General features: G+C 41.0%; 2 protein-coding genes across 2 annotated transcripts in view; both read right to left on the reverse strand.

Moving 5' to 3' along the window:
* The window catches only part of araf (A-Raf proto-oncogene, serine/threonine kinase), a 30,209-nt gene extending 21,032 nt beyond the window's left edge, over positions 1–9,177 (reverse strand). Inside the window, exons 1-2 of the mRNA XM_021606402.3 lie at positions 8,964–9,177; positions 7,743–7,954 (exon numbers count right to left, since the gene is read on the reverse strand). Coding sequence (XP_021462077.1) covers positions 7,743–7,853 — 111 coding nt within the window. The 5' untranslated portion in view covers positions 7,854–7,954; positions 8,964–9,177. The remainder of the gene's footprint in view (positions 1–7,742; positions 7,955–8,963) is intronic.
* A 1,998-nt stretch (positions 9,178–11,175) lies between these two features.
* On the reverse strand, positions 11,176–14,865 carry LOC110525905 (U3 small nucleolar ribonucleoprotein IMP4). Its single transcript, XM_090237891.1, is given in 7 exon segments — positions 11,176–11,782; positions 12,005–12,078; positions 12,221–12,530; positions 13,848–13,980; positions 14,173–14,282; positions 14,532–14,615; positions 14,754–14,865. Coding segments are annotated over 7 exon segments (936 nt in total). The 3' UTR covers positions 11,176–11,669.
* Between the last annotated feature and the right edge of the window lie 1,426 nt (positions 14,866–16,291).

The raw sequence follows: 16,291 nt of genomic DNA on the forward strand, positions 1-16,291 counted from the left end.
TCTGCCCTGCTAGAGCTGCCCCGGTCAACTGTACTGTTATTGAGAAGAGGAAACATCTAGAAGCAACAATGGCTCAGCCGGAAAGTGGTAGGCCACAAGCTCACAGAACAGAACTGCAGAGTGGTGAAGCTCGTAAAACTTTTTGGTTGTTGCCTGTCCTCAGTTGCAACACACACTAACGAGTTCCAAACTGCCTCTGGAATCAACATCAGCACAATAACTGTTCGTCAGGAGCTTTATGAAATGGGTTTCCATGGCCGAGCAGCCAAACACAAGCCTAAGATCACCATGCACAATGCCAAGCATCGGCTGGAGTGGTGTAAAGCTCGCCACCATTGGACTCTGGAGAAGTGGAAATGCGTTCTTTGGAGTGATAGTCACACTTCACCATCTGGCAGTCCGACGGACTAATCTTCGTTTGGCGGATACCAGGACAACGCTACCTGCCCAAATGCATAGTGCCAACTGTAAAGTTTGCTAGAGGAGGAATAATGGTCTAGGGCTGTTTATCATGGTAAGGGAAATCTTAATGTTACAGCATACAATGACATTCTATACTATTCTGTGCTTCCAACTTCATGACAACAGTTTGGAGAAGGCCCTTTCCTGTTTCAACTAGAGGTCGACTGATTATGATTTTTCAACGCCGATACCGATTGTTGAAGGACCAAAAAAGCCGATACCGATTAAAATCGGCCAATTTTTTTATTATTTATTTGTAATTATGACAATTACAACAATACTGAATGAACACTTATTTCAACTTAATATAATACATCAATAAAAATAAATGTAGCCTAAAATAAATAATGAAACGTGTTCAATTTGGTTTAAATAATGCAAAAACAAAGTGTTGGAGAAGAAAGTAAAAGTGCAATAAGTGCTATGTAAGAAAGCTAATTTAACTAGTTTAAGTTCCTTGCTCAGAACATGAGAACATATGAAAGCTGGTGGTTCCTTTTAATTAACATGAGTCTTCAATATTCCCAGGTAAGAAGTTTTAGGTTGTAGTTATTATAGGAATTATAGGACTATTTCCCTCTATACCATTTGTATTTCATTAACCTTTGACTATTGGATGTTCTTATAGGCACTTTAGTATTGCCAGTGTAACAGTATAGCTTCCGTCCCTCTCCTCGCTCCTCCCTGGGCTCGAAACAGGAACACAACAACAGCCACCCTCGAAGCAGCGTTACCCATGCAGAGCAAGGGGAACAACCACTCCAAGGTTCAGAGCGAGTGACATTTGAAACGCTATTAGCGCGCGCTAACTAGCTAGCCATTTCACTTCGGTTACACCAGCCAAATCTCGGGAGTTGATAGGCTTGAAGTCATAAACAGCGCAATGCTTGACGCACAACAAAGAGCTGCTGGCAAAACGCCTGAAAGTTCTGTTTGAATGAATGTCTACGCGCCTGCTTAACTAGTGATTATGATTGATTGTTTTTTATAAGATAAGTTTAATGCTAGCTAGCTACTTACCTTGGCTTACTGCATTCGCGTAACAGGCTCCTTGTGGAGTGCAACAAGAGAGAGGCAGGTCATTATTACGTTGGACTAGTTAACTGTAAGGTTGCAAGATTGGTTCCCCCGAGCTGACAAGGTGAAAATCTGTCGTCCTGGCCCTGAACAAGGCAGTTAACCCACCGTTCCTAGGCCGTCATTGAAAATAAGAATGTGTTCTTAACTGACTTGCCTAGTTAAATAAAGATTAAATATGTGTAAAAAAAAAAAAAAAATAATAATAATAATAATAATAATAATAATACAATTCGGTGTCCAGAAATACCGATTTCCGATTGTTATGAAAACTTGAAATCGGCCCTAATTAAATCGGCCATTCCGATTAATCAGTTGACCTCTAGTTTCAGCATGACCTCAACCCCATCGAACACCTTCGGAATGAATTCGAATGCCGACTGCAAGCCAGGCCTAATCGCCCCAAAATCAGTGCCCGACCTCACTGATGCTCGTGGCTGAATGGAAGCAAATCCCCAAGGTAATGTTCCAACATCTAGTGGAAAGCCTTACCTGTTATTGCAACAAAGGGGGGACTGACTCCATATTAACACCCATGATTTTGGAATGAGATGTTCGACGTGTAAGTCTTTTGGTAATGTAGTGCACATCGTTACAGTTGTTGGTTAGCTAGCTAGCGAATTTTAGCATTAACATGAAATCAGTCAAAACAAGACATGGTATCAAGAGCCACTCAATTCCACACATGACAGTTTCTGGTCATTGTTGCAATCTGGCCATCCAGATTAAAAACAACTCATGACTTCTGCCCCAATAGGTTCTAGGGTTGGTCGGTATGCAGATTTCCATACCTTCATAATGTGCCATCCCGGAATATACAGTATTACAGGCAGTGCACAAGGGGAGCAATTATTTTCAAATGTAAACTGGCTGTGTTCACTTACCAGAATAATAACCAAACTCTTACAAATACCAATTAATTCCCATAACGGATTCTAGGAAAATGATACGTGCATGCAAACATTTACTACTAAAGACACTTTCTCACCAAGGTTCAATATATGCCAGCATGTCTTGTTTTTGACACTGTTCATTGCCAATTGAGAAATATCGTCCTGCCGCAATCCGCCAATTACTAATGTGGAACATGTTTGATTTTTGAGTATTTTCACATGCGAAGATAAGCTTTTGACCAATAGAGATTGCTAGCTGGGACACTGCCACTGACAGGTCTGTGGGTTTCAGTTATTGTCAAATGTGTCTCACGTGACTGAGAGGATCAAGTTGCCCACTGCACTGAAGATAGGAAACACTGTCACCACTTATAAATCCACTATAATTGAGAATTTGAATAAGCATTTTTCTACGGCTGGCCATGCTTTCCACCTGGCTACCCCTACCCCGGTCAACAGCACTGCACCCTCCACAGCAACTCGCCCAAGCCTTCCCCTTTCTCCTTCTCCCAAATCCAGTCAGCTAATGTTCTGAAAGAGCTGCAAAATCTGGACCCCTACAAATCAGCCGGGCTAGACAATCTGGACCCTTTCTTTCTAAAATGATCTGCCGAAATTGTTGCCACCCCTATTACTACCCTGTTCAACCTCTCGTGTCGTCTGAGATTCCCAAAGATTGGAAAGCAGCTGCGGTCATCCCCCTCTTCAAAGGGGGGGGGGGGGGGACTCTTGACCCAAACTGCTACAGACCTATATCTATCCTACCCTGCCTTTCTAAGGTCTTCGAAGGCCAAGTCAACAAACAGATTACCGACCATTTCGAATCTCACCATACCTTCTCTGCTATGCAATCTGGTTTCAGAGCTGGTCATGGGTGCACCTCAGCCACGCTCAAGGTCCTAAACGATATCTTAACCGCCATCGATAAGAAACATTACTGTGCAGCCATATTCATTGATCTGGCCAAGGTTTCTCAAATGATTGCCTCGCCTGGTTTACCAACTACTTCCCTGATGGAGTTCAGTGTGTCAAATCGGAGGGTCTGCTGTCCGGACCTCTGGCAATCTCTATGGGGATGCCACAGGGTTCAATTATTGGACCGACTCTCTTCTCTGTATACATCAATGATGTCGCTCTTGCTGCTGGTGAGTCTCTGATCCACCTCTACGCAGACGACACCATTCTGTATACTTCTGTCCCTTCTTTGGACACTGTTAACAACCCTCCGGGCAAGCTTCAATGCCATACAACTCTCCTTCCGTGGCCTCCAATTGCTCTTAAATACAAGTAAAACTAAATGCACGCTCTTCAACCGATCGCAGCCTGCACCTGCCCGCCTGTCAAACATCACTACTCTGGACGGTTCTGACTTAGAATACGTGGACAACTACAAATACCTAGGTGTCTGGGTAGACTGTAAACTCTCCTTCCAGACCCACATCAAACATCTCCAATCCAAAAGTAAATCTAGAATTGGCTTCCTATTTCGCAACAAAGCATCCTTCACTCATGCTGCCAAACATACCCTTGTAAAACTGACCATCCTACCAATTCTCGATTTCGGCTATGTAATTTACAAAATAGCCTCCAATACCCTACTCAACAAATTGGATGCAGTCTATCACAGTGCAATCCGTTTCGTCACCAAAGCCCCATATACTACCCACCATTGCGACCTGTACACTCTCGTTGGCTGGCCCTCGCTTCATACTCGTCGCCAAACCCACTGGCTCCATGTCATCTACAAGATCCTGCTAGGTAAAGTCGCCCCTTATCTCAGCTCGCTGGTCACCATAGCATCACCCACCTGTAGCACGCGCTCCAACAGGTATATCTCTCTGGTCACCCCCAAAACCAATTATTTATTTTCTTCCGTCTCTCCTTCCAGTTCTCTGCTGCCAATGACTGGAACGAACTACAAACATCTCTGAAACTGGAAACACTTATCTCCCTCACTAGCTTTAAGCACCAACTGTCAGAGCAGTTTACAGATTACTGCACCTGTACATAGCCCACCTATAATTTAGCCCTAACAACTACCTCTTTCCCTACTGTATTTATTTTATTTATTTAGCTCCTTTGCACCCCATTATTTTTATTTCTACTTTGCACATTCTTCCACTGCAAATCTACCATTCCAGTGTTTTACTTGCTATGTTGTATTTACTTTGCCACCATGGCCTTTTTTTGCCTTTACCTCCCTTATCTCACCTCATTTGCTCACATCGTATATAGACTTGTTTATACTGTATGTTTGTTTTACTCCATGTGTAACTCTGTGTCGTTGTATGTGTCAAACTGCTTTGCATTATCTTGGCCAGGTCGCAATTGTAAATGAGAACTTGTTCTCAACTTGCCTACCTGGTTAAATAAAGGTGAAATAAAAATAAATAAAAAAGTCTGTATCAGCGCAGCCCCTTTGTAGCGCGATGAGCAAAGTACCTGCTCCACTTATTCAGTGCTAGGGCTGTCTGGCCAGCATTATCTCCCTGTCCCCACTCATGCTGCACAGAAGTTAACACACTTGAATAATGCAACACAGTATGTAAACATCGAAACAGTTCATTACTGTCACAAAAAATAAATATCCACACAGGCTAAAACACATTTACAATGCAACACGATACAGGTAGCGTCCAGCTTGAATTATAGGCTACCTTTCCTTGTTAGCTTACAACGGAATATCCCTCGCAAAGAAAAACACATTCACTTCATTTTCTTTTGCCTCCCTTCGGGTTTTCACTAGATTCCATAGACACATTATGCCTGCAAATGACAATTAACGTCTTAAAGAGACAGCACACCATTTTAGAAAAGATATTGCTTCTTCCATGCAAATGCTGTTAATCAGTACAATAGAAATAATGTACTCTTAGCCGTTGCCAATATAATAAGTCCTAAATAGAATTGCGCAAGAAAGGAACAGTGAAGACAGAGATGTGTAAGTTTGAAGTTAAAATATTATAGGTCTGCTAAAGTGAATCTTTGCGACCACCTGTGCTACAGGCAACCCCAAAGAGGCAAAAGAATATACACACGTTCATCAATAAGTGGTTGCACAGATTTAGATAAATCACGCATTCAAATTAAAATGTCAAAATAACCACCCATTACTTCACAAAAATGTATCAATGGCTGATCATTAGGCTATGGACTGCTTGATAGCATGAGTTTCTATTGTCAATTTCATCTTCATCGCCGTCTCTCTATATCTCCACCTTAAACGCTTCTTCGTCAATTTAAATGATAGGATAATGCTAAATCAATGTAGCCTATAATGTAGACTAGTTTTGGATATCATACAGAAATTTGACTTGCTATGAGAAAACAAAATTTGAATCTGTATTTTTCGTGATTAGGACGAAAAGATCTCAACGCAGTTGGTGAGAAAAGGCCTTAAAACACAACACAGCTCATACGGTTATACAAGTATATCAAAATGCAATTTGCACAACGCACAAAACAAATATTAGACAGCAGGGACCTTAATCCAGGAGGGGATTGTCTCTGCTGCTGTTACAAAGAAGCTTGATCTTGCAAGCGTGAGCCACTTACCTAATATTAGCAAAAACCCCGCTGGAGATAACTATCTAAGAGTAGCAAAATAACTTAATAGTTATAAGACAAATATCTGTCAAACAGTAGTGAATTTCATACAAGTGTAACCTGATCACCTCACATAAGTTGTGCTGCAGGAGTGACTCACCTCACGAAGCTGCTGTTTTTGCTCGTTGTGTTTCTTTGTAAACAAACATGTGAATCGCTCAAACAGCTGTTTTGGGAAACTAGTTCCAGTAAGCTTCATAATGAAACAATCTAACAGGCGAAATTATCAACATGATCTGCTTTATCTACACTACATGACCAGAAGTATGTGGACACCTGCTCATTCCAAAACCATGAGCATTATTATGTAGTTGGTCTCCCCTTGCAGCTATAACAGCCTCCAATCTTCTGGGAAGGTTTTCCACTAGATGTTGGAAGATGGCTAAATGGAAGCAAGTCCCCGCAGCAACAAGACCATTAGTGTGGACGGGCACTGATGTTGGGCGATTAGGCCTGGCTCGCAGTCAGAGTTTCAATTAATCCCAAAGATGTTCAATTGGGTTGAGGTCAGGTTTCTGTGCAGGCCAGTCAAGTTCTTCCACACCAATCTTGACAAACCATCTCTGTATGGACCTCACTTTGTGCACGGGGGCATTGAAACAGGAAAGGGCCTTCCCCACACTATTGCCACAAAGTTGGAAGCACAGCATCATCTAGAAAGTCATTGTATGCTGTAGCGTTAAAATGTCCCTTCACTGGAACTAAGGGGCCTAGCCCAAACCATGAAAAACATCCACAGACCATTATTCCTCCTCCACCAAATTTTACAGCTGGCACTATGCATTTGGGCAGGTAGCGTTCTCCCGGCATCCGCCAAACCCAGATTCGTCCTTCAGACTGCCAAATGGTGAAGCGTGATTCACCACTCCAGAGAACGCATTTCCACTGCTCCAGAGACCAATGGTGGCAAGCTTTACACCACTCCAGTCAACGCTTGGCATTGCACATGGTGATCTTAGGCTTGTGTGCAGCTGCTCAGCCATGGAAATTAATTTTGAAAAGCTCTCGACTAACAGATGATTTTTACGCGCTAGAGCACTCGGCGTCCCATTCTGTGAACTTGTGTGGCCTACCACTTCCTGGCTGAGCTGTTGTTCCTAGACGTTTCCTCTTCACAATAACAGTCTTTCAGTTGACTGGGGCATCTCTAGCAGGGCAGACATTTGACGAACTGACTTGTTGGAAAAGTGGCATCCTATGACGAAGCCACGTTGAAAGTCACTGAGCTCTTCAGTATAGCCATTCTACTGCCAATGTTCGTCTTTGGAGATTGCACAGCTGTGTGCTCAATTTTATACACCCGTCAGCAATGGGTGTGGCTGAAATAGCCGAATCCACTCATTTGAAGGGGTGTCCACATTCTTTTGCATATTTTGTGTATTACCAAGTGCACAAGTTGACTGCAGGTAATTATTTAAAACATACAAATATTCAAATGTATTTAAAAATGGTTTTGGAGTGCATTTCAAAATACCCCGGGATACTGTATATAAGATACACCGCCCAACCTTAATGGGTTTTCATGTTTGAGAGACAAGATGAGAAATTGGAACTGGGCCTTAGGCACCAGCTGGTGCACAACATTAACTGTCTGCTGCGTAGGGGTTGGGCCTAGTCATTAAAACGTCGTGAAATATTACTGTTGAAAATATTTCAAATGTACTTGTATACGAGGGCCCCAAGAGATTATTCTGAATGTCTTACCACGGTTCTCTGTTGATTGGGGAGGAAGACACGGATGGTGCCCCCACCTCGGGGCACATCCTCTGGACTAGTCTCTCCCGAGGAGGAGCAGGAGGAAGAGTTTGAGGACATAATGACAGGCAGGAAGAGCAAGGGAGGCAGCACTGAGATCCTTCAACAACAGGAGAACTTCATGCACTGGGGATCCGGGGGAGTGAGCCCTTACCTGGAACCTGAGACAAACAGTGCTACTAATTAGCAACAATCCATCTGACGCCAATGACCGAGTGAAACAAATGTGCCCATAATCATGATCTTAGATCGACAGAGTATGTTGCAACTAGCTAGGATGATACCACACTGGTGTGTGTACAGAACTGGTAAATAAACAGAAGAGGCCTCATTTTGACATTCCAAAATCCAGCTGCTCACAATAAAATCATTGACTGTTAGGGTTGTTTGCACCACACAAGTGAGCTGGTGTAAATTGTCAATGACTCGAGCAAACGTTATTCTCATATGAAAATGATTACTATTTTGACACGTCAACTAAATGTACTAGCTAACCAGCTGTAGTAGCTTTATAGGCAACTTTTCATAGCCTAGACATCTAGCTAACAATAGCTACACTATGTCTCGCTGCACTTTTACTCTGAGCTGGAAACATTTCATGTGTATGCGAAATGGCATTAACCAGTAACGTTATTGTAAGAGCCCCGTTGGCTCATCATAGCCCAGAGTAATTAGCTATCTACAAATGCTATAGCTAGCAGAAGTCTGGCAAATAAGATAACTAGTTACGTATCCTAGTTTAGCATAGTGGGATTTGACTGCTTAGCAATATGACATTTCGAAAATGTGGAAGCCATGTTTGTCTCAGTTAACCACTTTAGATTACTACTCATTTATAATTATTTTTGATGAAATGACAATACAGCTTCGACGAGGCTAAATTATAAATAGTTTCTTAATTCCTGTCAGGTGTTTTTTCACGTTCGAGTGAGCGCTTTCATGAGGCGGAAAGGGATTAGTTAGCTAGATGGCAAGCTAGCTAGTAAAACCAGAGCTAACGTAGCGCGTTAGCTTGCTACTTTTGCTGTCTGACATTATCAAGTAATGAAAAGCTTGTTTACGCATTAGCATAAGCAACTGTTTTATTCATAATGGGCAATTAAAGACCACTGCAAAACGAGTCAATCATAAACAACTAATTGCATATTTGGATTCGGAATAAAGTCTTACCTGAAGCAGCCATCTTGAATTCTCTCAATCTGAAGTAGAATCTGTCAAGTATTTCTGGGAAAGCGGAACACCTCCGTGATGCATGCTCTGTATTGGGCCATTCTCACATTTACACTCGCTCATTGGATGACAAAATCGATACATAAAGGGGGCGGGTGTTACAAGCAACAACAAAAAATGTCATTGTATAAATTCATGTCACAGTATGCTACACAGACAAATTACGTGGATGATTCAGGGTAACCATTGGTTACATCAGAATGTATCAAATTAAACTACAAAAAGAAGAAGCAAAAAGCAAAACAGCTGCATACCATAAATGAAGTTAGAGCCTCAGTGTCAGTGGAGGCTCCTCAGAGGAGGAAGGGGAGGACCATCCTCCTCAGTGAATTAAAACAAATTTTAAATAGTGAAACATTTAAAAAGTTATAATTTTTAGATAAAACTATGCAAAATATTTTCACTTCGCCAAATAATTGATTAAAACACACTGTTTTGCAATGACGGTCTACAGTAGCTTCAACAGCACTCTGTAGGGTAGCAGCATGGCGTAGCCGGAGAACAGCTAGCTTCCGTCCTCCTCTGGGTGCATTGACTTCAATACAAAACCTAGGAGGCTCATGGTTCTCACCCCCTTCCATCACCCCATACAGAACCAATCAGTCGATATAATTGAGAACAATCATCAGAAATCACGTGATATGAATCAGACAGTGGGTCGCCACCTGATCCACTAGTTGGTCAGAAGGTTAAAATCAATGTTTATGTCGTAATTTCCGAGTAGGCGGTAAAGATAACTTTTATTGTGCTGTAACTGAAACTAGAAGACCTTCTGATGTCCTTTCCCTTCGTCAAAGGTACGTAATGGATTTTCATAGTGTTTTTACCCCGGGATAACCCACTGTTATGACCCATAGAAGGGAAGAACATTTATTGAGTGCAATTCGATCTACAGTACATCTACACCACGATATGGAACATTGAACCTTCTGACCAACTAGTGGGTCTGGCGGTGCCTCACTGTCTGATTCATATTGTTTGATTTTTGATGATAGTTGTCGATTATATCGACTGATTGCAAGTGTATTGGGGGCTTCCATAGACTTACACAGTAATTATGACAACTTCCAGGGGATATCCTCCAACCTATCAGAGCTCTTGCAGCATGAACTGACATGTTGTCCACCCAATCAAAGGATCAAAATGAATCTAGCATAAGTATAAGCTACAGCTAGCTAGCACTGCAGTGCATAACATGTGGTGAGTAGCTGACTCAAAGACAACGACAATAGTTGAACAGTTTTGAACAGATGAATAACTTCAAAAATGAAGGAGCAAGAGAGATAGCTATATTTCAAAATGTTTTTCACTTTCACTTACTTAGCTGGATAATTTAGCCTACTCAAACACCTGGCTCAAACAGAGGGACGCTATGTTAGCTAGCTGGCTTTGACTATCCAACATTGAACTCTTCCAAGGTAAGCTTTTGGTTTTACTAATGTATTGCCACCGGTGTTCCTGCTAAACTGCCTGTACACTGTGCTGCATGATTGTAGCGGGTTTACTAACACGCTATATCTATTAACTATGTTAACCTTGACATTACTTTAGCTAATATGGTGACAACGATGTAGGCTGTGTGTAGCGTTTATGATATGAAGGTTTGGCTTGGAAAGGTTTTTTCGCCTGGTCATGGACAGCTGATGTATTGTGCACTTTAGTCCACAAGTGAAGGGAAAAGGTAAGAGGAGTGTGTAGATGCAAGAAGGTATACAATGAGGTGTTTATATGTGGCTATGAGAGTTAACGGTTTGTGTTTGATCAGCGGTGTATTCATTCCACCAATTCTGTTGAAACATTTTTCTTTAACAGAAGCAAATGGAACTGTTGGACTAATGATTACACCCTAGATCGGTGTGTACCTACGTTGCAAACTTTCATTTATAGGCTAGGTTGAAGGAACCGCATAGGGAAAAATCTAGTATCATGTAGTAGCCTAAACCTGTTATATTGAAGTGGGTGAATGGAATATGAATGACAGTCATCCTACATGCTGTAATAGAAATAAGGCCATGCTCATAAAAAATAAACATCCTCAAATGGCACCGACTACCAACGCATCCTGTGATAAGTTCAGATTGTATGTATGATTCAAATTAACAACAGTAATGTGGAAAGGTGGTATGTATCATAAGAGCAAGGAAAAACAAGGTTAAAACCAGAAACTGTTTTTATTTTTACATATTGTTCATCTCTGGGCGAGTCACTACCTCAGATACAGTGCAAATGTAGTACAAAATTCTAGGTCTATAATAGTGTGAGGCTGATAAAGGAAAAATTGACATTTTAGCCATTTAAAAAAAAGTAGAGTATTTTTGTAGCCCCCTGGAAAATAGGTAAATAACTAAAACATCAGACATATAGCAAAGCCAACAATAGCCTTGTTATGAAGAATATTTTTTTCTTTAGTTCTGTTAATTTTATATAAAATAGTCAAATTTGGAGTTAGGAAAATCGTAGTATACATAACTTCTCTGGTAGAGTCTGTTTCAATGAAATTATTCAATGTCTGATGCCATATTTCCATGAAATACAAATCTGAGGTATGGTGTGTAAAACTGAAAACACAACATTAGACTACTATGTGGTTAGGCTGCTTTGGCCATGGCCTGTCAATGAGAGGGGCACACTGAGACGTGGCTAATGTTACTCCATGCTGAGAAACTTCCTCTTTTTGGCAGTGTGTGTATATGAGTGGTGGCGCCATTCAACGTCCGCTGTAGCCTCATTTTCTAGGGTACCAAGCTTGATCATGTACACTACAGACAGAAAAACAGTTATCACTAGATTATAATATAACAATTACAATTTTGCGTATGCATTCTCAATACACACAAGATATATATATATTTAAAAAAAACAACACTAAATGTATAGGGGGAGCAGTGCAGGAAAAGGTAAAACTGCAATTAATCCCAAATTACACATTGTTCAAAAACATGGTGCTGCTTATGATGAGAAAGGTAAAACATTGTACTTACATTTGATTTCAAATCTGAGCCCAACTTCTGACAACTCAACGTTCCTGTGGTCCGTTTTCTTGTAAGTGTGATGTCTGCAATAAAAATAGGTCCTTACATAAGTAAATAAGAATGTGTAACTACATTCCGCTACCTGAAGGAGTCTACAGTCAACCTGTCTGCCCATGATTAGGTACATGTTCGCAAATAGCTCTTTCAAAGCATCCCTCTACTCACCTGAAAGATATAAAATCCTCCTGGTTGGCAAATGTGATAACCCGCCTGCTGTCCTCTTTAGGCACTGGGAACAAATACTTGAGGATATTGGAAACCTGATTAAGAGAGATTTACTTACAGTCGGTGTCAGAAACTTTCGGATGCACTAACAGTACCAGGGTAAACATTTATTGAGAATTGTGAAGTGCCAAGTCTCTCACCCAATCTCACCCAATGGTTCCAATGTCCGGCACATCATGTCTCATTACCACATTGTAAAGAGTGAAGTACGCAGTCGGTCCAAAAGGTAGGTGGCACACCACCAGCCCATCTATACAGTTCACACAGGCAATATAAAAGTAGTTATTTTAAAGTTCCCTTGATGCAGTGTTTTTACTTGGATTGATGCATTCCAGCCTGTAAAAAAAAAAATCTATACACTACAGGTCAAAAGTTTTAGAACACCTACTCATTCAAGGGTTTTTCTTTATTTTTACTATTTTCTACATTGCAGAATGATAGTGAAGACATCACAACTATGAAATAACACATATGGAATCATGTAGTAACCAAAAAAGTGTGTAACAAATCAAAATATATTTTATATTTGAGATTCTTCAAATAGCCACCCTTTGCCTTAATGACATCTTTGCACACTCTTTGCATATGTGTTATTTCATAGTTTATGTCTTCACTATTATTCTACAATGTAGAAAATAGTAAAAATAAAGAAAAAGCCTTGAATGAGTAGATGTTTTAAAACTTCTGACTGGTAATGTGTATGTGTATATGCATATATAATGTGCATGTGTAACCGAACCGACCTGGGCGCGAACCAGGGACGCTCTGCACACATCAACAGTCACCCTCGAAGCATCGTTACCCATCGCTCCAAAAAAGCCGCGGCCCTTGCAGAGCAAGGGGAACCACTACTTCAAGGTCTCAGAGCAAGTGACGTCACTGATTGAAATGCCACTAGCGCGCACCACCGCTAACTTGCTAGCCATTTCACATCGGCTTCACGTGAATATGAACCTGGGTGCCAGTCTGTTTCTGCTCTCTTATCAAGTCCTTATAGAATTGTCATGCCAAACATGTTGACAATGACAGCAATGGAGTTAGAAAGAGCATAAACAGACTTGAACCAGGCTATGGCTATAATCATTTGGTGTTGGTAATAGATGGTTCGAGATGATTATAGTTGGTTAATTAAACATTTGAAATTGGGAGGTGCTTTGTAAGCCCCTCAGTTTAAAAAAAGTATTATTGAATTTTAAAACATAAAATCCACCTGTTGTGAAGTCCCTCAACATATACATTACATTTTAGTCATTTAGCAAAGAATCCCATCCAGAGTAACCCACGGGAACAAACATGGTCAAGCACCCAGCTCCAAGGGCACATCGAAAGATCGCCCACCCAGTCGACGCAGGGACCCAAACCAGCGACCTCTCGGCCTCTGGCCCAACACTTCCAACCATCCAAGACCCTTCTGAAAACCTACGTTTTTTTAAACCACTTCTGCGCAGGCAAGTTTAACTTGCCTTTTAAACTCGGATCATATTGTTTTGTATTTTCTTGTGTGGAAATAAATAAATACAAATTTATTGAAAAAAAAAAAGATTGTTATACGCCTAGATGGGCTTACCTGGCTGTCCTCTAGTCTCATGAACGATGACCAGGTCTGTAACATTGTTGGCTTTACAGGCTTGTACTAGAGCTTTAATTTCATGACCTCCCCTGTTCATACGCTGAGCCCCAGGGAAGATCAGCTTCACCTCCTGTCAATAGCAAACATTGCACGTCAGCAAAAATTGAGGGTGAGTCATTATTACTTGTTAAAAACTTAATCTATTATACTGTCTGTCATCTCCTTCTTTGGGAATTATTTTTCCTGGTTACAATATGCTCTGTTATAGAGGTGGAGCAGAGGATAGAAATTGAATAAGAATTGAGACATAAAATGAACATACCTTGACAAACATCTTGAGTCGAGAGCTGGGGTCTCTTGATGTTGTGACCATGACCTTTGGATCCTCCACTCCAGCCCATTTATACTCATCATCCATGTGAGAGCTGACACCTGCACACACAGAGTATCTCTCAGTCACTGTTTGCACATTTTTTTAATGGGAAACTGTGGTAAGGCTGCTTTTCCATGAGATGTGTTGTCAACATCATAAACAAGACAACACTGAGGATGCGTCCCAAGGGTACCCTATACAATATATAGTTCAATACTTTTGACCGGAGCCTAGTGTCTCGGTGGTCAACAGTTGTGCACTGTATAGGGAATGGGGTGTCGTTTAAATGTTGGTGTGCAGAAACAAACCTTCTGCTCCCTCATCATCATACTCCAACAATTTCTGTAACTGTACAGCTTCTCGGCAAACCTCAGTAGGGATGAGACGAATGGCTGTAGGGAAAAACAAAAGTCAATGACTTTTACAGGTACCCAAATTGTAATTCGTTAGCGCTGCCATTTTAAAAAGTGTCAAGGTATTTTAGATTGTTCATCCTCCCACCAATCTCCTCCATTACATACAGTCCTCACCATCAAGAGCAGATTTCAGCTTCTGTTTCTTCTCCTCAATCGTCCGCACCCTGTCCTCTTGGGACTTCCTATACAGGTACTCCCGTCTCAGTCTCGTCGAAGCTACAATCATCAGAGAGAAACACACCATGATGAACAGTAGAAAGCTGACTATCAGCATTGTACTGTTCCTTATGGCTCAGAAATGATACAGAATAGTAATCGGACACACAAGAATTGCAGGGGGGGAAAAAACACGAGAATAATCAAACACGAGAATTGCTCAGAAAGACCACTCTATAATCCAAGATCAGTACTAGTGAAATCGGAATTACATCAATCCAACATGCCCATCTGGCAGTATTTAGCTAGCAAACTAGCTAATAATCTAGCATGGTAACCTGGATCAGCAACCAGACAATATATGTTTCTTTACAACACTCTGGAGCTAAATAATCAGATGCTTCAAGCTGATACGAAGTTTTGAAAAGCTAAACAAATACTCCATGGAGTTACCATTTTGTTGATTGGATTGCACGCACTCACAACCACACACACCCACAACTGCGAGAAAGTCACCAACCATCTTTTTCATTGGATAAGCCAACATCCAATGGGAGTGTGCGAAACTGGCAAGAAGATTGGAGGATAGACGTTTCAAAATAAAAGGCCCAAATACGAGCTATCAAAGTAAAAGTCCCAAGTACAAGCCATGAACATACACGGAAAATGCATTTCACATTTGCATGTTTGATTCATTAGCTCTTTTTATTTTCCCAGATCTCAGAAAAAGGTTTAAATAAGCCATATGTTTCTAATTGTGTGGCTGCGTACTGAACCAGTAACTTACCTGGGCTAAGGAGACGATGAATATGACGTCACCTCCTCTCTGCACAGAAAACGACAATTTAACCTACAATTCACCACCTCTGCAAGCGTTATAATGTCAAAATATGTTCGTTGCTCACCAAATATGTCTACCTGCAAACTATCGACACCTGCAGGCAGGAAAACCACATTTTGAACTAAAACTAAATAAAAACTGGCAAATCGGGTCTGAAAACTAACTGAAACTAAAGTGAATTTGTAATAGAAAAATAGCCTCACATAAAAACACAAAACTACACTGAACAAAAATATGTTTCATTAGCTGAAATAAAAGATACCAGAAATGTTTCATATGCACAAAAATCTTATTTCTCTCAAATTTGGTGCACAAATTTGTTTACATCCCACAGCCCCATGTACAATTCCTGGAAGCTGAAAATATACCAGTTCTTTCGTGGCCTGCATACTCACCAGACACCCATTGACCATGTTTGGGATGCTATGGATCGACATGTACGAAAGTGTGTTCCAGTTTCTGCCAATATCCAACAACTTTACACAGCCATTGAAGAGGAGTGGGACAACATTCCACAAGCCACAATCAACAGCATGATCAACTCTATGTGAAGGAGATGTGTCACGCTGCATGAGACAAATGGTGGTCACACTGTTTTTCTGGTCCACACCCTATTTCTTTTAATGGTATCTGTGACCATTTTCAAACAGAAATT

This window comes from Oncorhynchus mykiss, chromosome 6, assembly GCF_057628025.1.
Source record: "Oncorhynchus mykiss isolate SJ-2025 chromosome 6, ASM5762802v1, whole genome shotgun sequence".
NCBI classification, from domain to species: domain Eukaryota; kingdom Metazoa; phylum Chordata; class Actinopteri; order Salmoniformes; family Salmonidae; genus Oncorhynchus; species Oncorhynchus mykiss.